The 17,437-nt window shown below is 48.2% G+C and overlaps 1 protein-coding gene across 1 annotated transcript in view; it reads left to right on the top strand.

Annotated features, from left to right (window-relative positions):
* The first annotated feature begins 1,128 nt into the window (after positions 1 to 1,128).
* Fstl4 (follistatin like 4) overlaps positions 1,129 to 17,437 on the top strand; it is a 409,490-nt gene continuing 393,181 nt past the window's right edge. The window contains exons 1-2 of the mRNA XM_051167894.1: positions 1,129 to 1,427; positions 11,435 to 11,570. Coding sequence (XP_051023851.1) covers positions 11,445 to 11,570 — 126 coding nt within the window. The 5' untranslated portion in view covers positions 1,129 to 1,427; positions 11,435 to 11,444. The remainder of the gene's footprint in view (positions 1,428 to 11,434; positions 11,571 to 17,437) is intronic.

A 17,437-nucleotide genomic window follows, 5' to 3' on the forward strand; every position in this document is an offset into this window, starting at 1 on the left:
GCAGGGGGCATGTGCTGGCCACAGCCCCAGGGCACAGAGAATCAAGCTGCCTTTTTATACCTGAGTGCAAATCTTGGCACCCACAGGGGAAGCCACAGCTGACTGAGACCTAGAAATCACCTCTTTTTTTTTTTTTTTTTTTTTGTAGTTGGGAAACAGTTACAACTGGGTCTGTGTTGCACCACTCATTGGACAGTGGCTGAAGGCAGGCTAGGCCCTAGACCTTTCAAATCCTGAGCAAAAGTCTGTGTTGGCCCACTCACTGCAGCGTCTCTTGCAACCGACCCAGTGGCTTGTACTCAAGGGCCTCAGTGGAAGGACAGACCCTACCAGCCCTTTAGCATTTCCCCTCTTCTCTTTAGATTTAACTAGCGTTTTCTTCAGAAAAGTCCCGTTGTCCTTTCTGCAAATCAGGAAGAGATCCCAAAGTCACTGGCAGGACAGAAAACCACAGAGCATCCACACAGCACAGGGTAGGACATGGAGAGGCCCGGGCCACCCCTGCCCTAGCTCCCAGGCCCTGCGTCTTTCTCAGGTGTGAGTTAAAGCAATAGTGACAAAGGTGTTTGCAACTTATCTGAGCACATAGAAAAAGATGTGGAGGTTGAAAAGCCAGGAAGCTGCCGTCTTGAGCTCAAGAAAGGGGAAACGTCTTGTTTTAGGAACAAGACATGTTTCCAGCACAGCTGGGTCAGGCTTGGCAAATGTCACCTGGGAATCTTGTAAGCGGCTATAGTTGGAAGTAACGAAAACTTTGCTCTTTCACAGGTAGTTGGTTCTAAACGCAGGGAGGGGTGTCCCCAGAATTTTGCTCCAGGGACATCTCTCTTGGTGCAGTGTACCGACCCGCTAAGGCTTCACGAGAAATGGCCGCTGATTGAGAACAATCCTGCGCTTTGAGCAAAGCACAACCTTGGGGGGGGGGGTGCTGGCCGGAAAAAGAGCTTAAGGGAGAGGAGGGGTGAATAGGAAAACGGAGACAGGGGATCTTCACCTGCTGAGCTTCCTGGAAGCCAGGGGAAAGAAAACTACCCTGCCCGGGCGGTGCACGGCGCAGGGAATCCTTGCTCCCCTCTTGCGCACCCGGCTGCTCTACACCTGCCGCCGGTCTGACCCGCAGGCAGGCGGGCGGCGAGCACAGGTGGCGGCGATTGGGCAGGCGGGGCCCGGAGGGTGACGTCACGGGCTCCGGTCCCGGCGGCAGAAATAGGGCAGCCGCGGCAGCGGTGGCACAGCGGAGGGCGGCGGAAGCTCAGAGAGCTGGAGCGTAGACTCTTTCTAGCACGCGGGGGACCTGCCGACAGCCGGAGAGGACCCAGCGGAGGACGCGGGGTCCGGGTCGCCACCGCTGTCACCGCCACGGGGCGCTCCCTCCCTTCCACCCGAGTCCGGCCACCTGGTCTTCCCCTCGGCCCCGGCCGCCGTAGGTAAGCGGGTCTCAGCTCCAGAGCAGATGCGGGTATCCGAGTCGTGCCACCACCGCCAGCCCGTCCCGCTGTTCCCGGCTGGTATCCCGACGCCCGCAGCTCCGCAGCTCGCTGCAGGGCCCGGTGCGGGCGTTCGCTGGTCCTCACTGCCTACGCCTGGAGAGCCAAGTTTGCGCGCCTGGCCGCGGGCACGGGACCTCAGGGCCGGGGCTCGGCAGGGCCACCCTGGATGTTGTGGGACTGGAGGCTAAAGCTGGGATACCATGGGCTTGACACCCAGGGATCAGCGATGGAGAACAGAGTGAGCCTTACAGGCGCGCGGGGCGCCACGCAGAACCGCTCCGGCTGAGCCCGAAGCTCTCTATCCGCGCCGCTCTTGGGTTCTGAACCCCGAATGGCCTCTGTCTAATCTCCGCGAGCGAGACCCTGCCTGGGACCTGTGCCCTTGGCTGGGATCTAGAGTGCAAGGCTGGCATCCTCTGCACCTTCTTCCCCTCCGCTTTGCGGAGAAACTTGCGTCCCCTTGTCGCAGCCAAAAGATAAGCTGCGCCTCTCCTGGCCCTCATGGTCCTCGGTGTAGGGAGCTCTAGGAGAGAGCATCAGGGTAGAACCCTGCCTAGGAACCTTGTGGCTTTTATCCTGCGAGGCTACAGTTGCTTTCAGTAAGCGGCTCCTGTAACCCGCTGGGGAGTATCTAGGGAGCAATTTGCCCTGGGGACATTCAGGTTGGGGCCTTGGTGCTAAGAGTGGTTGTGAGCTGGGAACGCGCGGGGGGGGGGGGGGGGGGCTCTGCCTAACTGAAGAGAGACCATTTGCAAGTTCAGAGGGGACCCGGAGAAAACAGGCAGAGAGCTGCTCTTGGGGCGCGCTTGTCACCTAGAGTTTGGGTTCCACTGCAGCAGGAGGCTCTGAGCACTCTCTGCAGCTGACAAAGCCAAATCCCATTTGGCTCCCCCCCATGCTTGCCACCTGAGGACTTCATGCCTGAAACTCTTGGAAGGGAAGGAAGTGCCAACAGTCGGTAGAGCTCGCGATGCCCTGCATTTGGCGAGCATCTATACTATGCTTTGGTCCGCTCAGTGTTCCCTGGGAGTTGGGTCCCCAACAAGGTCTGCGTTTTTTTTTCCCCCAGAGCTGGTCCACCTTGCACTGCCCAGAGGACTTCCCTCCAGATTACTGTCCCTTGACACTGATGAATAGCGCTTCGGTAGCCTCCCCTCCACTCCCCTCTAGGTGTCGCTTCCACCGTGGTTTCCATGAGTGAAAAACAGCGCCAGTAGCATTAGTCTGTTGTCTTACTAAATCTGTTCCAAGCCTGTGCGCCAAGAATTGTACTAGATGCCCCCTACCCGTGAGGTAACCAAATCGATCCCCCCTTTTTATGCGTCTTACACAGAAATGGAGTAATAGCTAGCTTAAAACGTGACCAGCAGCACCCCTCGGCATTTTCTAAGGAGGAAAAAGGGGCCTTGAAGAAGACATCAGGACTTTCTCAGAGAGTCCCCAAGTTATTTTCCTACCCACCAGCCACTGGTGAAGCAGGGGAGAATTCGAACAGTCTGCTCTCATCCCTGGCGCTGGCCAGTGTCTGTTCTAGTCCCTCTGGCTCTGAGGGCAGGCTCTGGTGTGGACATCGGTGTGGAAAGGAAACAGGCAGGGCACTGAGTAGGGCTTGTGTGGTATAAGAACCCCAGCACCTCTTCAGCAAACTCTGGAACCCCTATGCCTTGCGGAACCTAGTCACTTCCTGTTTCATTTGTGTGAGAAGGGACTGCAGGCCTCGGCCATTCTGCTACCATCAGCTGGATGCTGGCTTTTTTTCTCCCATCATGGGGACCAACACTTCTCTTCCAAGAAAGACCTTCCACCTGAGCCAGAGACCATCCGAGGAAAGAGTCCGTTGGATAGGATGTGCTAACATTCCTAATCATGTTGTCCCAGGAGCTTTAATTTTCCTCTTTGAATTTTGAGGTCACCGATTTTTGTTAATTCCAGAAAAGGCTCTTTCTTCTCTACCTCCCAACTCCCTTCCAGAGGAGGGACTAGCTTGCTGAGCTGGGCAGTGTGAGGACTTTGATTTCTTTGTCTGTGCCCAGCAGGTGAGTGAAGGAGGGGGAGGCTGGGTCACTCACCATGCTTTTCCTTCTGCTAAGGACTTGCAGCACCCATTTATTTATGGTGACCTCGTGTGGTCATCTTCTGTTCCAGGGACTGGCATTGCATAGTTCAAATCTCACAAGCCCGCCCTCAGTGTGCACCGTGTCTCTGGAGGTGTCTTCTCTGCGGGTCACCGTCTTGCCTTGCTTATGTGTAGTTACCGTTGTCCTCCTTCCTGCCTTGCTTATGTGTCATTACCGTTGTCCTTCTGAGATCAGATATCTCAAGAGGGTGTCATCCCCTGAAGTACATTGCCTATTAATGCATAACATTAAGGCATAGGACATCAAATATAATGGGGGAAAAAAAAACCACAGTTAAAGGACATATTTAAGAGGAACCACCTGAAGATTTGGTGGATAAGGGTGATTAGAAGCCATGGGTGAATGTATAAAACCTCAGTTCCAAGATGAAGGTCATCAATTTATGCCTTGCACGTGGAATAGTTTAAGTATCCAGTTCATCAATTGTTGGGAAATATGTAGAGCACATAATTAGTAGAAAATGCAACTTAGGGCTGGTGAGATGGCTCAGTGGGTAAAAACACTTTCTGTCAGGCCCAACGGCTTGAGTTTGAGCCCCAAGATCCACATGTGGGAGGAGAGAACAGACTCTTCCTGCCAGCTGTTCTCTGACTTTTAAGCACATCTGCAGATGTGCGTGTACACCCACACCCCAACAAAGTAAATAAATAAATGTAATAAACCTTAAAAAAAGAAAATGCACTTAACTACGCTGTGCTTAGAGTTGGCCTGATGTAGCTCCATGCTTACTTTCTCCAGGTTCGTATTCTAGGGGCCACCTGGGGACCTTTGACATGCTTTCTCTTTTCTCCTAAAACACACACACAAATCAACCAGAGTCAAGGCCTTTCAGCAGAAATTATGGTGCAGCCCCTGGTTTCAGGTTAGGCTTTGATATGCACCCCCTCTCCCCAATATTGGGCAGATATACAGAAGAGGCTGGCAGCACTCTGGGGCTCCCTACTTGATTAATCTTTGTTGTTAACAGAGCATGGTGTAAGAATATAGTCCAATTCAAGTATCAAGCAGATGTTTGGCAGTGCAGGTGCCTCCAGGGTCCCAGACCTGATTGCTCTCGTAGAGGATCCACCAAGTCATCTTTGTGATTTCTAAGCCATTTGTGTGTGACTAATCCATAGTGACTGGTCTGGTAATGTCCCTGTGTTCTGGAAAAGAGGTCAAGAGAGAAAGAGAGCTGATGAGCAGTGTCCCTGGTGGCCAGCATTCCCACTCATCCCAAAAGATTTGGTTACAAGAATAGACAAGAGTTACCGTAAGCCCATCACCTGTGTAAGACTCTGGTGGCTGATCCTGCACAGTAAATACAGCTTACACGACAGTGTGTTGTCTCAGAATGGGGACATATCTTGTTTTGTTCTTTTAAAGGATTCATATTAGTTTTAGGCTTTCCCTAATGACCTAACAATTTTAGTCATGGCTTTTCAACTCTCTTCAAAAAGCAACTTGGCATTTGGAATGTTGCGTCACCCTACTTTGTCATAACTCTGTAATTTTAAGTACAGAAAGAGAGCAGACACTAGCCTATTTTACAATGCTGGGAAGTCCTGTGGTTTGTACCGAGAGGCTGGAGCACTGCCAAGCACAAACATGACCCGAGAGAGCCTGCAAATCTGAGCTTAAGAAAGCAGACAGGAGGAAAAAAAAGAAAAGAAAAGAAAAGAAAGCAGACAGGTATCCCGGAGGTGGGATGTCAGGGTCAGAGTCTAGGTTTATGCAGTGTCTTGGTTCCAAGCCTTCAGTGACTTCCTAAATCTACAGTAGGCAGGATGACAAGAGCTGGTTCTCCTGTCCATGAGAGAAGGTGGACCACAGGAAAGGATGATGTGCCTCTTCTTCAAACTAAGATGTTTAACCTGCCAAGTGATTGATTCTGCCACATCATTTGGAAGATGAGACTGTGTTGCCTTTTTATAGGGGGCCTCAGGGGCTCCAACCTGGTGGAGCCGTAACCACTGCTAGGGATCTGGCCAGCACTGAATGAAACATCCAGTGAGTGAGGTGTAATCTCAGAGGAGATCTAGGTTGATAGACAGAACCTGTGACCTTATGAATAGCTCATCCCCAGATCTGTGATGGAGAAAATCTTACTAAAGGCCAGCAAGGCTGTTTACATTGGAGCTGCAATGATTTCAGTAACAGCTTGACTTCCTCAAAGTGACTTGTGCTCCCTGGAGTTGGAGGAGCATCCTTGCCTCCTAGAGTCCTGTGTGATTTGTCTTGGAGAGGAGTGCGCCAAGCTGCACCCACTCAGGGACCAGGGGCAGATGGATGACTACTTGCCTCTTTCCCCTCACTCTGAATCTTCCTCCATGGCCAGAGCCCTGACAAGCAAAGGAGGCTGGCTCTGGGCCCCTTTCAGGAGCAAGAAGGGACTCAGGGTTCAGAGCCCCCCAGTTTGCTTTGTGTATATGGACTCCATCATATGAGAAAAGAACTGCCTACCAAGCTTAAATATTGGTAGGGATGGAGATAAATTGGAGAACAGGATGTAAGGGAACCTCCCACCTTGTAGCTTTGGCAGGGTACTTACCCTCCCCGTGACCCTGTTTTCTCTGTCATCAGATGCAGGGGAGGATAGTCATTGCCTTCCGCATAGAGTGAGATGAGGATTATGAGCGAATGCCTGTAAAGCAGAGAGAATAGCACCTGACACAGTAATTGCTATGTGAGCGTTAACCAAATAGAGACTCTCTATTTGGTTATTAGACAGATCATCAGAATTGATTTAGACCCAATATTAATTCTTCTTTTTATTGACCGAATTGTCATAAAGCTCAAGTTGAAAATTTTTAGGCTGTTGCTGCTCTAGATGTAATGAATTGTCAATCACTCTTTGTATAAAGTGACATCCAAGACACATCTACAGTGTAAATGAAATCAGCTCGTGGTGGCCAAACTGAGCTGCAATTTATAAAGAAGCTGTGTAGGCTTATTTCAGCACTTGGTCTGGCTCACATGTCTCCCTGTCTTCAAATAAGGTCTTAATAGGAAATCTCAATGCAAACTGGATAAAGACCACTACCAGCTCCAGCTACCAAGGCTGGTGCCGGGTTGGCATGTCCTTAAACACCTCTCAGAATCCAGCCAGCTCAATGCTCGCCCTCTGGACCTGCTTCTTAAATGAAGCTACAGGGTGCTTGCCAAGACAATAATAGAAACGAATGGATTTTATTTTGATACTGCCCATTAATAATAAAACACCAGACATAATTGATCATAGATTACTAAGCAAATTGAAAATAAAGCATTAGATTGTGTGGTTTGTGTATTTCATAAGTCCAGGAGTTGATATCTGTACGTTAAGTAGGGCAGATTTTGATTATCTCTCTGTTTTTAGTGGGTTCGGGCAAGGAGGCACAGTGAAGGAAGTAAGTGGGCCTTTAAATGCGGGCACTTACCTCACAAGCATTGTTAGTGGACTAAGTATCGGCAAATTTTAGAAAGAATAGAAAGCAGTCTTTCTCATTCTAGCATGAATTACTATAGTTGGCCCTTAAAATATGCAAAAGTCCAGTCGCTGCCATCTGCCGTCTCTGGAACATGGCTCCAGGTTCAAAAGAGGAGAAGTCATGGAGAATATGGAGTTGCCCTATTTATTTTTAAAACAAAACAGAACAGTTGCATCGGGGGAAGTATTTTCTTGTAGCCCCACGTATTCTTTTCCTTCTGCTGTCTCATCCCTGAGGGCTGCCCATCCTTTGTACAGAGTCAGGCAGCCGCTGGCTCACGTCCCAGGCCTCAGGAAAGTAGCAGCCGAAGCCATCAGGTGCATAGATGGTGACATTTTGATGATAGCTGCTGCCCACCTGGACCGCCTTCCCAGTAGCTCACCTTTGCCGACAGTTGCCAAGAAATGAATGGCTGGAGAAAGAGTTAGAGCCACGGGCGTCTCTGGAGACCTTGTCATTTCATTAGCCAGTGTGTGGTGTCCCAAGTTTTAGTCGGCCTTTTCTTCCCAGTGGACATTTCTGTCTCACACATGGGGATGCAGCCAGAGGAACTGGAATATAGCACAAGCGGCTTTGTTTGGCGGCCTTGGCCACGAGTGACTGAGTGACAACCTTTGTCTCTTGTCTAGGTCAGAGATTCTTTTTTTAAAAAATATCTTATTGATTTATTCATATTACATCTCAATTGTTATCCCCTCCCTTGTATCCTCCCATTCCTTCCTCCCTCCCATTTTCCCCTTACTCCCCTCCCCTATGACTGTGACTGAGGGGGATTACCTCCCCCTGTATATGCTCATAGGGTATCAAGTCTCTTCTTGGTAGCCTGCTATCCTTCCTCTGAGTGCCACCAGGCCTCCTCGGTCAGAGATTCTTAAACTGTTTCTACTCCTGGCTCCTTTTCAACTTCATATACAAACTAGATCTACAAACCAGATATTTACTGATAATAAATCTTAAAGACTTTTAAGATTTATGTATTATTTTTAAGTGTGTGTATATTACAGAGCAGGTGCCTTCCACTCCCCTGCAGGCCAGAGCTTGGGGTACAGACAGGCGGTTGTGAATAGCCTGCCATGAGCACTGAGAATCAAATCGGATCCTCTGCGAGAATAGTGCGTGCTCTTAGTCAGCAAGCCACATCTCCAACCCCCAAGAAATTTATTTTGAAACAGTTCTTTAATATACATGCACTTTTACTATTTGTTAAAGATAAAAGTAAATTTGCATGCTTGTGAAATGGATGCGCATAAGAAATTAAGCTTTGGTGTGTATTTGGTACTGCAGAGGGAAGAGCATGTGTTTCTCTAAATTGATTAATATTTTGATTTTATAGTCGTCAGTGTTGAGCACTGTGTCACATAAATACATGGTACAAAATGGCAGAAGGGTGTTCAGGACCATTTCAGAAGCGACTGGAAATTCTCTCCTACTCCTGAGCCAAAATTCATTTAACAAGTTGTAGGAAATTCCAGCCAGCAGCTCAAATTGCAATTTAAAAAAAATCAAACATTCTTACACAATACCACCCAAATATATATACTCACTTGATACTTACATGCTGAGGAACGATGGTAGGAAAATATTAAGAGACTTTGTCTTCTGTAATCAAACCATTGTGTTTCCAGAAGAGAGAAAGCTTTACATTCTCGATGAAACACTGGTTTAGAGCCCACAGTGGTCCTGGTTCTGAGCCAAGGTGTCGCAGACAGCATTTAGTGGTAGTATGTCGGGTCACACGGCAAAGTCTGGCATACTGAGAGTCAAGGCTGCCATGAGGTGGTCATATGGAAGGAACATGGGTAAGCGTCACCTGAAACTCCCAGGATTCATTGTGCATTTGCTTTTTAATTATTGTTGGCTCTGTATTTTACTGTTTAGCACATTCTGTCATTGCCTAATTTTTCAAACAACGCCGCCCCCCCCCCCCCCGCACACACACACAGATACACACAGGAAAAGCCACCTAAGCCTCTTTGAGGTTGTGACACACAGTTGAAAGGGCTGAGGTCCAGAGTGGGAGTCGTCCAAGGTTGCTGACTTGAGTAGAGGATTGAGACTCCTCAGGCTACAGGGTATCTCAAACCAGATGCCAGCTGGAACCCAGTCCTCAGGCCAGGTCATCTGGGATGCTGGCCTCTAAAGAGGTCTGTGTGTTTCCATCTCTGTGGGCAAGGGTGAGATGTGGCACAGGGAATCTGCAAGTGGATCCCATCATACTTATGACTAACGTACACTCATAGTGGAAACACTTGTTAAAAATTAGCAGGCGGGCCAGCGAGATGGCTCGGCAGGCAAAGGCACCTGCCACAGAGCTTGGGGGCTTGGGTTTCATCCACGTAGTAGATGGACAGAACTGACTCATGAAAGTTGTCCTGTGACCTCTGACATACCCCCCCCACAACACACACACACACACACACACACACACACACACACACACGCACGCACGCACACACACACACCTAAATAAAAGCTTTTAACGTGTGGCTACTCAGACACTTGGAGCAATCTGTCCTCACCCCTTCAGCGCAGAGCTTTAGCATATGAGGGTTCTTTTTTTTTTTTTTTTTTTTTTTTTTTTTTTTTTTTTTTTGGTTTTTTGAGATAGGGTTTCTCTGTGTAGGCATGGTTGTCCTATTGTCCTAGACTCGCCTTGTAGGCCAGGCTGGCCTCGAACTCACTGCAATCCACCTGACTCTGCTTCCTGAGTGCTGGGATTAAAGGCATGTGCCACCACACCCAGCTACACATGAGGGTTCTTAAGCACTGCTCACACCTGAGCCTCAGTGTCCCCTCTGTGCGTCATCACACCTGAGCCTCAGTGTCCCCTCTGTGTATCACACCTGAGCCTCAGCATCCAGTCCATGCATCATCACACCTGAGCCTCAGCATCCAGTCCATGCATCATCACACCTGAGCCTCAGTATCCAGTCCATGCATCATCACACCTGAGCCTCAGCATCCAGTCCATGCATCATCACACCTGAGCCTCAGCATCCAGTCCATGCATCATCACACCTGAGCCTCAGCATCCAGTCCATGCATCATCACACCTGAGCCTCAGCATCCAGTCCATGCATCATCACACCTGAGCCTCAGCGTCTCCTCTGTGCATCACACCTGAGCCTCAGCATCCAGTCCATGCATCATCACACCTGAGCCTCAGCGTCCAGTCCCTGTAGGTCTTAGTCTCTGGTCCCCGTGAGTTGACCCTTTGCTTTATTCTAGAACTTCAGATGCTAATGTTACCAAGTGAGTCTCTGGAAACAAATTCCAGGTCCTTGGGACATCATTGGTATTGGCTGCTTAGATTCTGCCGTGAACACTAAAATGCTAGACCCTATGATGCTATTTTGAAGTCCACTGTTTTGTAAACCAAGGTGTAAGATACAGAGAAGCTGCTTAGCACTTAGTGTTATTCCTCATCGACATTTCTTTAAGCATGTTCATTTATTTAGCATGTGCACGTGGGGGCTGGGTATGTATGTCATGGTGGAACAACCTGCAGAAGTCAGCTTTGGGAGAATTGAACTTAGGTAGTCAGGCTTAGCAACAAGTGTCTTTACTCACTGAGTCGCCTTTCTGGGCCCTCACCAGCATCTCCTAAGCTCCATGTGCATAGACTCAAATGCTTTCTCGGGAAACTGGGGTATAGAGATGCCCAATAGATATGACTCAGCTGACTCACCCTGGTTGTCCTTAGAGGTGTGTGCTAGCTGGTGGCATTGCAAGCGGGACACTGTCTAATGGCTTACATTTGCAGAGTCATACTGTGTGTCTGGCACCAGCTCTTTCCATTTTCAGAGCACTCCTATGAGGTTCATAGTACAGTTCCCATTTTAGGGACAGTAAACGGAGGCTCTGAAGTAATGTGACTTCTCCCAAGTAAAACAGAAGGGCGTGTACTGTGTTTTACACTTAGATTAATCTGATTCTTCGTGTGTGTGTGCTTGGGTGCATATGTGTGTAGTTGCATGTGGATACGGAAGCCAAATTCATCCTTGAGTATGTTTCCTCACCAGCCAGCCATCTTGATTTTTTTGAGGGAAAGAGTTTTTCTCACTGGCCCATGGCTCACCAAGTAGGCAGTGCTGACTGGCCAGTGAGTCCCTGGGACTTGTCCTCCACCTTCCCAGCCTGGGATTAGAGATACAAACTGCCATTCCCAGCTTTTTAATGGGTCCTGAGGCTCAAACTCAGGTCCTGAAGCAAGCCACCTACCCGCCCAGCCCCTCAAGTTAACCTGATTCTGGATGTGAATCAAAGCCCCCACCTTCACCCCGACCCTCTTATACCCCCCCCCCATGACTTCCTACTCCTTCCCTCCCTCGCTGAGCCTTTGTTGTTTTCTCAACAGACCCGACAGAATGAAACCAGGAGGCTTCTGGCCACATCTAGCCCTACTCGGGGTCTCCCTGCCAGCTGTGCTGGGATGGATGGACCAAGGATCCAGAAGAAGCCAGAATGTGGTTCTGGGAGAGTCACAGGCCGAGGTATGGTCCCAGAGCTACGGACATGACATTTCATACAGACTGCTTTTTCTTTTCTGTGTTACAGTGTCTGATTGCTCTCCCACTTGTAGATCAATTAGACCACTGCATAAAGTCAAATTGCATTCCTTTTTTTTTGCTAGGGGACTGGAGGAGACAACAGGCATTGTCACAGGTGGGCCGTGGCTCTGAGATCTCTCAACAGTGAAAGCAAACCCCCAAACCATGCATTTATTTTCTCTGCACATTTAGCCTTCCACAAAGACCCTCCTAGGACTGGCCTTTCTGTGTATTTAATAAAAACTCCACAAATTCAGACTAATTGGAGGAGCACACCCATGTGAACCGATGAAGTATTTTAATGACAAAATATGTCTTAAAAAGAAACAGGCCTCTTCGGGTATATAGATAAAAGAGAACCAAGCTGAGAAAGACTTGGCGAGCCAGGGTCCTGAGGGAGACAGCTTTAATGAACAGATAAGAATGATTAATGGCTGCTAGGTGTATATAAATACTTCTAAAGAGCTTGGAAAACTTACTCTCGGAACCTCCCGCCCCCCCACCCCCCACCAAAGCGCCTGGCTGTACTGCTAATTGCTTAGTTTTCCTGGTCTTAAGATCCCAGACCCTAGCCCTGCTCAAGGTAGCAGGCTCAGCGAATTTGGAGTGGCCTCATGAATGTGGGGTGCGTATGGAACGGAGGTTATCTTCAGAAAACGCCTTGCGTAGGTGCTGAACTTTGAAAAGTGAGCATTTCCCCCGCTCCCTCCTCCCCACCCCACTAAGGCCATCTGGGATTTTTCTCTTTGCCTTGAGCAGCTGAGCCCTTATGGGGGGACCTTCCCAGGTGCCCCCCCTTTCCATTGTCTTTTGCTGATACATGCTGGGCTCCTTTCTTTGCACCTGTGTGTCCATTCCTGGGGAAGGAGAAATCAAAATTACCCCGGAAAAGTCAACATTCCCAGAGAGTGGATAGAGGGACACACAGTGTGTGTTAGGATTAATGCAGTATTTGATCAAATGACACCAATTTCTCTTTCATCATTACTTAATTGTCATGCGATCCCAAACCTGCAAACCTTACTCTTCGGGGAGTTTGGGAAGTAATTTGATGCGAGCCTCTCCTGCTGAAGTTGGTGCAGTGTGCTTTTTGTCTTGAGTCAATGATTAAATAGAAACACTATTGCTGCTGTCGAAATCTATGAAGGACATGCCTTTAATGTTGCTTTGAAAGAGTCAAATGGCGGCAGCGCCTGGGCTGGTGAGAGCCACATTTCCCATGTGGGAAAGGCTTCATTTTTATACTCATATCCCAAGGGGAAACCATCACTTAAGCCCTTCAGATCCATCCTTGAATATTGAATAGCAAAGCAAACAGGCAGGCCTTCCAGGTAGCTCACCCTCCTGAAGGTGGGGAGCGCCTTGTCCGTCTTTGGTGAATCACTTATTTCAATTAAGAGACAAGGCAATTAAAGTGGGATTTAGCTGGTGGTAAATGGAAGGCAAGTTAACATCACCCAGAGCCCCCTCTATGAGCACTTAACACCGGGCGCTTTGTGAAGCAACGGGAGAGGAGAGGAGGTGCTGCACACTGGAGGAAGGAAGGCTTCTCTTTGTTTGGGGTTATCCTCTCCCCCATCCCCTTCCCCAGTTCCAGCTGTTTCTCCCAAGCCCAAGAATGCCACTGGCTGCTTCAGGAAGGAGATGACTGTAGTCTCCTAGAGGCAGCTGGCCTTCGGCCATACCTCTCAGCTGTAGCTTTATTTTCTGCTGTGCTTTAACTCACTGAGCCTGCTCCTAGCTGTGACTAATGAGTTGGTCATGCTGTGAATGGGCCAAGTCTATGGAAACTGAGGATGGCTTCAGTCAGTGTTTAGTTACCAGGAGAGAGCAGAGCATCCGCTGCAGTGGAAGGACCTTGCTCACTTTGGTTGTGCTTGAATACCTCCCCACAACCCCCTTCTCTGGGGTGTGTGTGTGTGTGTGTGTGTGTGTGTGTGTGTGTGTGTGTGTGTTGTGGTGATGGTAGGGAGGTGCCTGGTCATGTACCATGCTGAGACCAGAGTAGGACATAAGGCATCCTCTTCTATTGCTGGTTGCCTTTATCCTTTGCTGCAGAGTCTCTCACTGGACCTGGGGATAGCTGCTTTTCAACTGGGCTAGCTGGTCAGCAAGCCCCAGGTATTCTGAGGCGTGCATAGCAAGTGGTCTTTCCTACTGAGCCATCTCCCTAGCCCATGCCGTCCTTTCTTAATATATGTCTCATTTTACCCTTTCTCTAACCCAGCAGCTCTCAGCCTTTCACAGAAGTCACCCAAGACCACCAGATACAATAATAGCAAGATTACAGTTATGAGGTAGTGAAATATTATTTTATGGTTGAAGGTCACCACAACATGAAGAACTGTGTTAAAGGATCACAGCAGTAGGAAGGTTGAGAACCATCGCTTTCACCTAAGCCATGGTTTTTTTTTTTTTTTTAAAGCCATGGTTTTTACTGCTTTTCTAGAACATTCCTGGACCACTGTTCATCGCAGATGGCTTGTTTTCTGAATACTTAGTCTTTAAGACAAAAAATTGATGTGCCCATTTTTATGTATTTCTCTCTCTCTCTCTCTCTCTCATATATATATATTGTACACACACACACACACACACACACACACACACACACACACACAGAGAGAGAGAGAGAGAGAGAGAGAGAGTTTATATGTATTACATGCGAGCTGACCCACAAAGGCCAGAAGGCATCAGATGTTCTGGCTGGAGTTACAGGAGATTGTGAATCATATGACCTAGGTGCTGGGAACTGAAACTCTGCAAGAACAGCAAGTGCTCTTTAGCCATTTCTCCAGCCCCTTCTTGGCCCATCTTATCCTTTTTCTTACTTACATACTTCTGTTTTACATGTAGATGGAGCCAATCGTATTTATCTTTCTCTCCCTCTTAGTATCTTATTAATTTTATGAGCAAAATGGAGGCTTCGGTTTCTTTGTTTTGTCGATCAAAACTTGATGTAAAAATCCAGTATCTGTCATGAGATCATCTTGCTTCTTCTAAAATTCAGACTAGGCCACCAGGTGGGTGGTCTTTGTATTACAGAAGAGATCTCTATGTCCTGGGACAGTATACAGTGTCCCCTGCTAGCAGGGAGCAGCTTGCAATTCACTTGGGCTTACTCTTGTTGTCATTTTTGAGACTCGTTTTTTCTGTTTGGCCTTGGCTATCCTGGAACTCACTCTGTAAACCAGGCTGGCCTCGAACTCACAGAGATTTGCCTACTTTTGCCTCCTGAGTGCTGGAATTAAAGGCGTGCGCCACCAGTACCCAACCTGGGCTTACATCTTACTGACTGATATCAATGTTTCCCCTGAGGATCATGGCTTCCAGGTAGTTTCTCCTTTGAACTATAGCTAATCATATATTCTTAACTCACTGTCCAAGCTGTACTGTCATCTTGACTCTTCCTCAGATAGTCTTATTTTGGGGAAGGATCCAAACTAATGGAGTTTTGTGTATACATTTATGTATGTGTGTGTGTGTGTGTTCTCACACATGCACAAAGACATATTTTGAAAGCAAGTAGAGCCAATGTGAATTTTGGTAAGTTATTGTTTCTTGTACAAAGACCGTGGTTGAAATAGTTTCCAGGAGTTTACTGTTGTACAGATGTGGGTTAGCGATGCAGCTGCGGGGTGTGCCTTTCTCTTCCCAACAGCTGAGGGGTAGAATGTGGCCTTGAATGCTAATGGCATTCTGGATTTAAAAGAAATCATTCTGAGGTAGAATTCATTGGAACCTTAAAATATTACAACATTGCCCTCCTTCCCCACCTTAGGTAAAGCTGATTGCCCTTGACCTCCAAATCTGAAATCCAACATGACAGGTCGGTTAAGGGCCAATATGACTCCACAAGTAGAAAAGGCCATACCAGACTTCTTGTGACAGGTTGCAGTAAAAAAGGCAGGCACACTGACAGTATCAGCAAAATCGCTGCAAAGCCCACAGAGATTGCTCAGTGGCTAAGAGTGCATACAGTGGACCCAGATTCCATTCCCAGCACCTGTGTGGTTGACACATGGTCACCTGCTAAGTCTAGTTCCTGGGGATCAGATGTCTCTAGTGTCCTTAGACACTGCCCTCATGAGTGTGTGTGTATGTGTGTGTGTGTGTGTGCGTGCACACACACACACACTTACTTGAAAATAAAACAAATCTTTAAATTTTCTACAAGTTACATATATAAGAAATAATTAATTTCATGTTTTGACTTGGGTTTTGTGCCTCAAAGAGTTCATTAATTGGGTGCAAATATTCTCAAATCCTCTCAAGTCCCAAATTTAAGCCACTTCTGGTTCCCAGCACTTCAGGGAAGGATTTTAGATGCTGGGTAACTGAGACATCAAAAGAGTGTGAAGAATGACTTGACAGCAGCTCCCAGAGGACTGCCCTATCCTTGCAGAGTGGGCATTTGTGGGCTCCCTCAGTGAGAGCTGGGTACTGAGTGCCAGCGCTAGTGTCTGACCTAACTGCTGGACTCACGGATGGACAGGGAAACTGTCAGCAACCATATGCATCCTTCGTGCACTTTACTTGATTTGATGCTGTGTTGTCATGTGCCGTAGAACATCTTTTGCATGTATCGTCCCTTTAAAATTATACTCCAGGGCCTGCAGACCAGCCTTAGGCTTGGAGGTCAAACCCATGTTTTCAGCATCAGCAGACTCTCTCAAAGGAAAGTCTCTGAGGAGCAAATGTGTAAGATGGGATTAATTGACTCCAGCCTACACCAGGGGTCAGACTCTGGTGGTTTAAATAGGTATGGCCCTTATTGACTCATGTATGTGAATACTTGGCCCATAGGGAGTGGCACTATAAAGAGGTGTGGCCTTGTTAGAGTAGGTGTGGCCTTGTTGGAGTAGGTGTGGCCTTGTTGAAGGAAGTGTGTCACTGTTGGGGGTGGGTTTTGAAGTCTTACATGTTCAAGTAACACCCAGTGAAACTGTCCCCTTCTGTTGCCTACAGATCAGTAGAACTCTCAGCTCCTCCAGCACCATGTCCACCTGCACTCTGCCATGGTCCTCACCATAAAAATAATAGAACAAACCTCTGAAACTGTAAGCCAGCCCCAGGTAACTGTTGTCCTTTATAAGAGTTGCCATGGTCATGGTGTCTCTTCCCTGCAATAGAAACCCTGACTAAGCAGACTCGAAAGCACTTATTCACACTGACTGGCTGGCTCCTTCCTTTTTTCTACAGTAGTTGGCCACAGATAGAGACTGCTGGTGGCCACTCATGTCCCTAACTGGACCTGTCACTTTGAAGGCACCCTACATGTCCTCAGGCTAGCCCTACAGGGCCCCTTAGATTGCTGACAGCTTGGGCCAATAATAGTTTCAAAAGCATTTTATTGTTACTATCTTACCGGCTTCTACCCTTTTTAGGAAAGTCCTACTTGGGAGCCCCAGGTCAGAAGGTTGATTGTCTGCAGAGGGTGAGGTCCATCCTTACCCTGCCTCTCCCCTGGCTATAGGCATGGAGAAAAGAAACTGTCCTCTCTGAACAATCAGGATCCCAGGCTGGGTGCTTGGCATAACCTCCCACCTGCAGGCAAATATGTACATCTATATAGTTTCCAAGGTGAAGCATGGTAGCCAGCCCTCCTAGGTACATCCCTGCTTACAGAGCTAGTATGGACCGTGCCCACCCTGGTGCCTCCTGAGCTTCTGTGTGCTTCAACAGCCCAGGGCCGTCTGAGATGCAGCTGGTCTGCCTGGGTCCTGAGTTTGAGTTTCTCACAGTCTCCTGCCATTCAGGCACTTTCCATTCCAGGGGATGCTGGGCAGAAAAGCATGAAGATGGGGGTT

The sequence above is a fragment of the Acomys russatus genome, chromosome 25 (assembly GCF_903995435.1).
Source record: "Acomys russatus chromosome 25, mAcoRus1.1, whole genome shotgun sequence".
In the NCBI taxonomy this organism is placed as follows: Eukaryota; Metazoa; Chordata; class Mammalia; order Rodentia; family Muridae; genus Acomys; species Acomys russatus.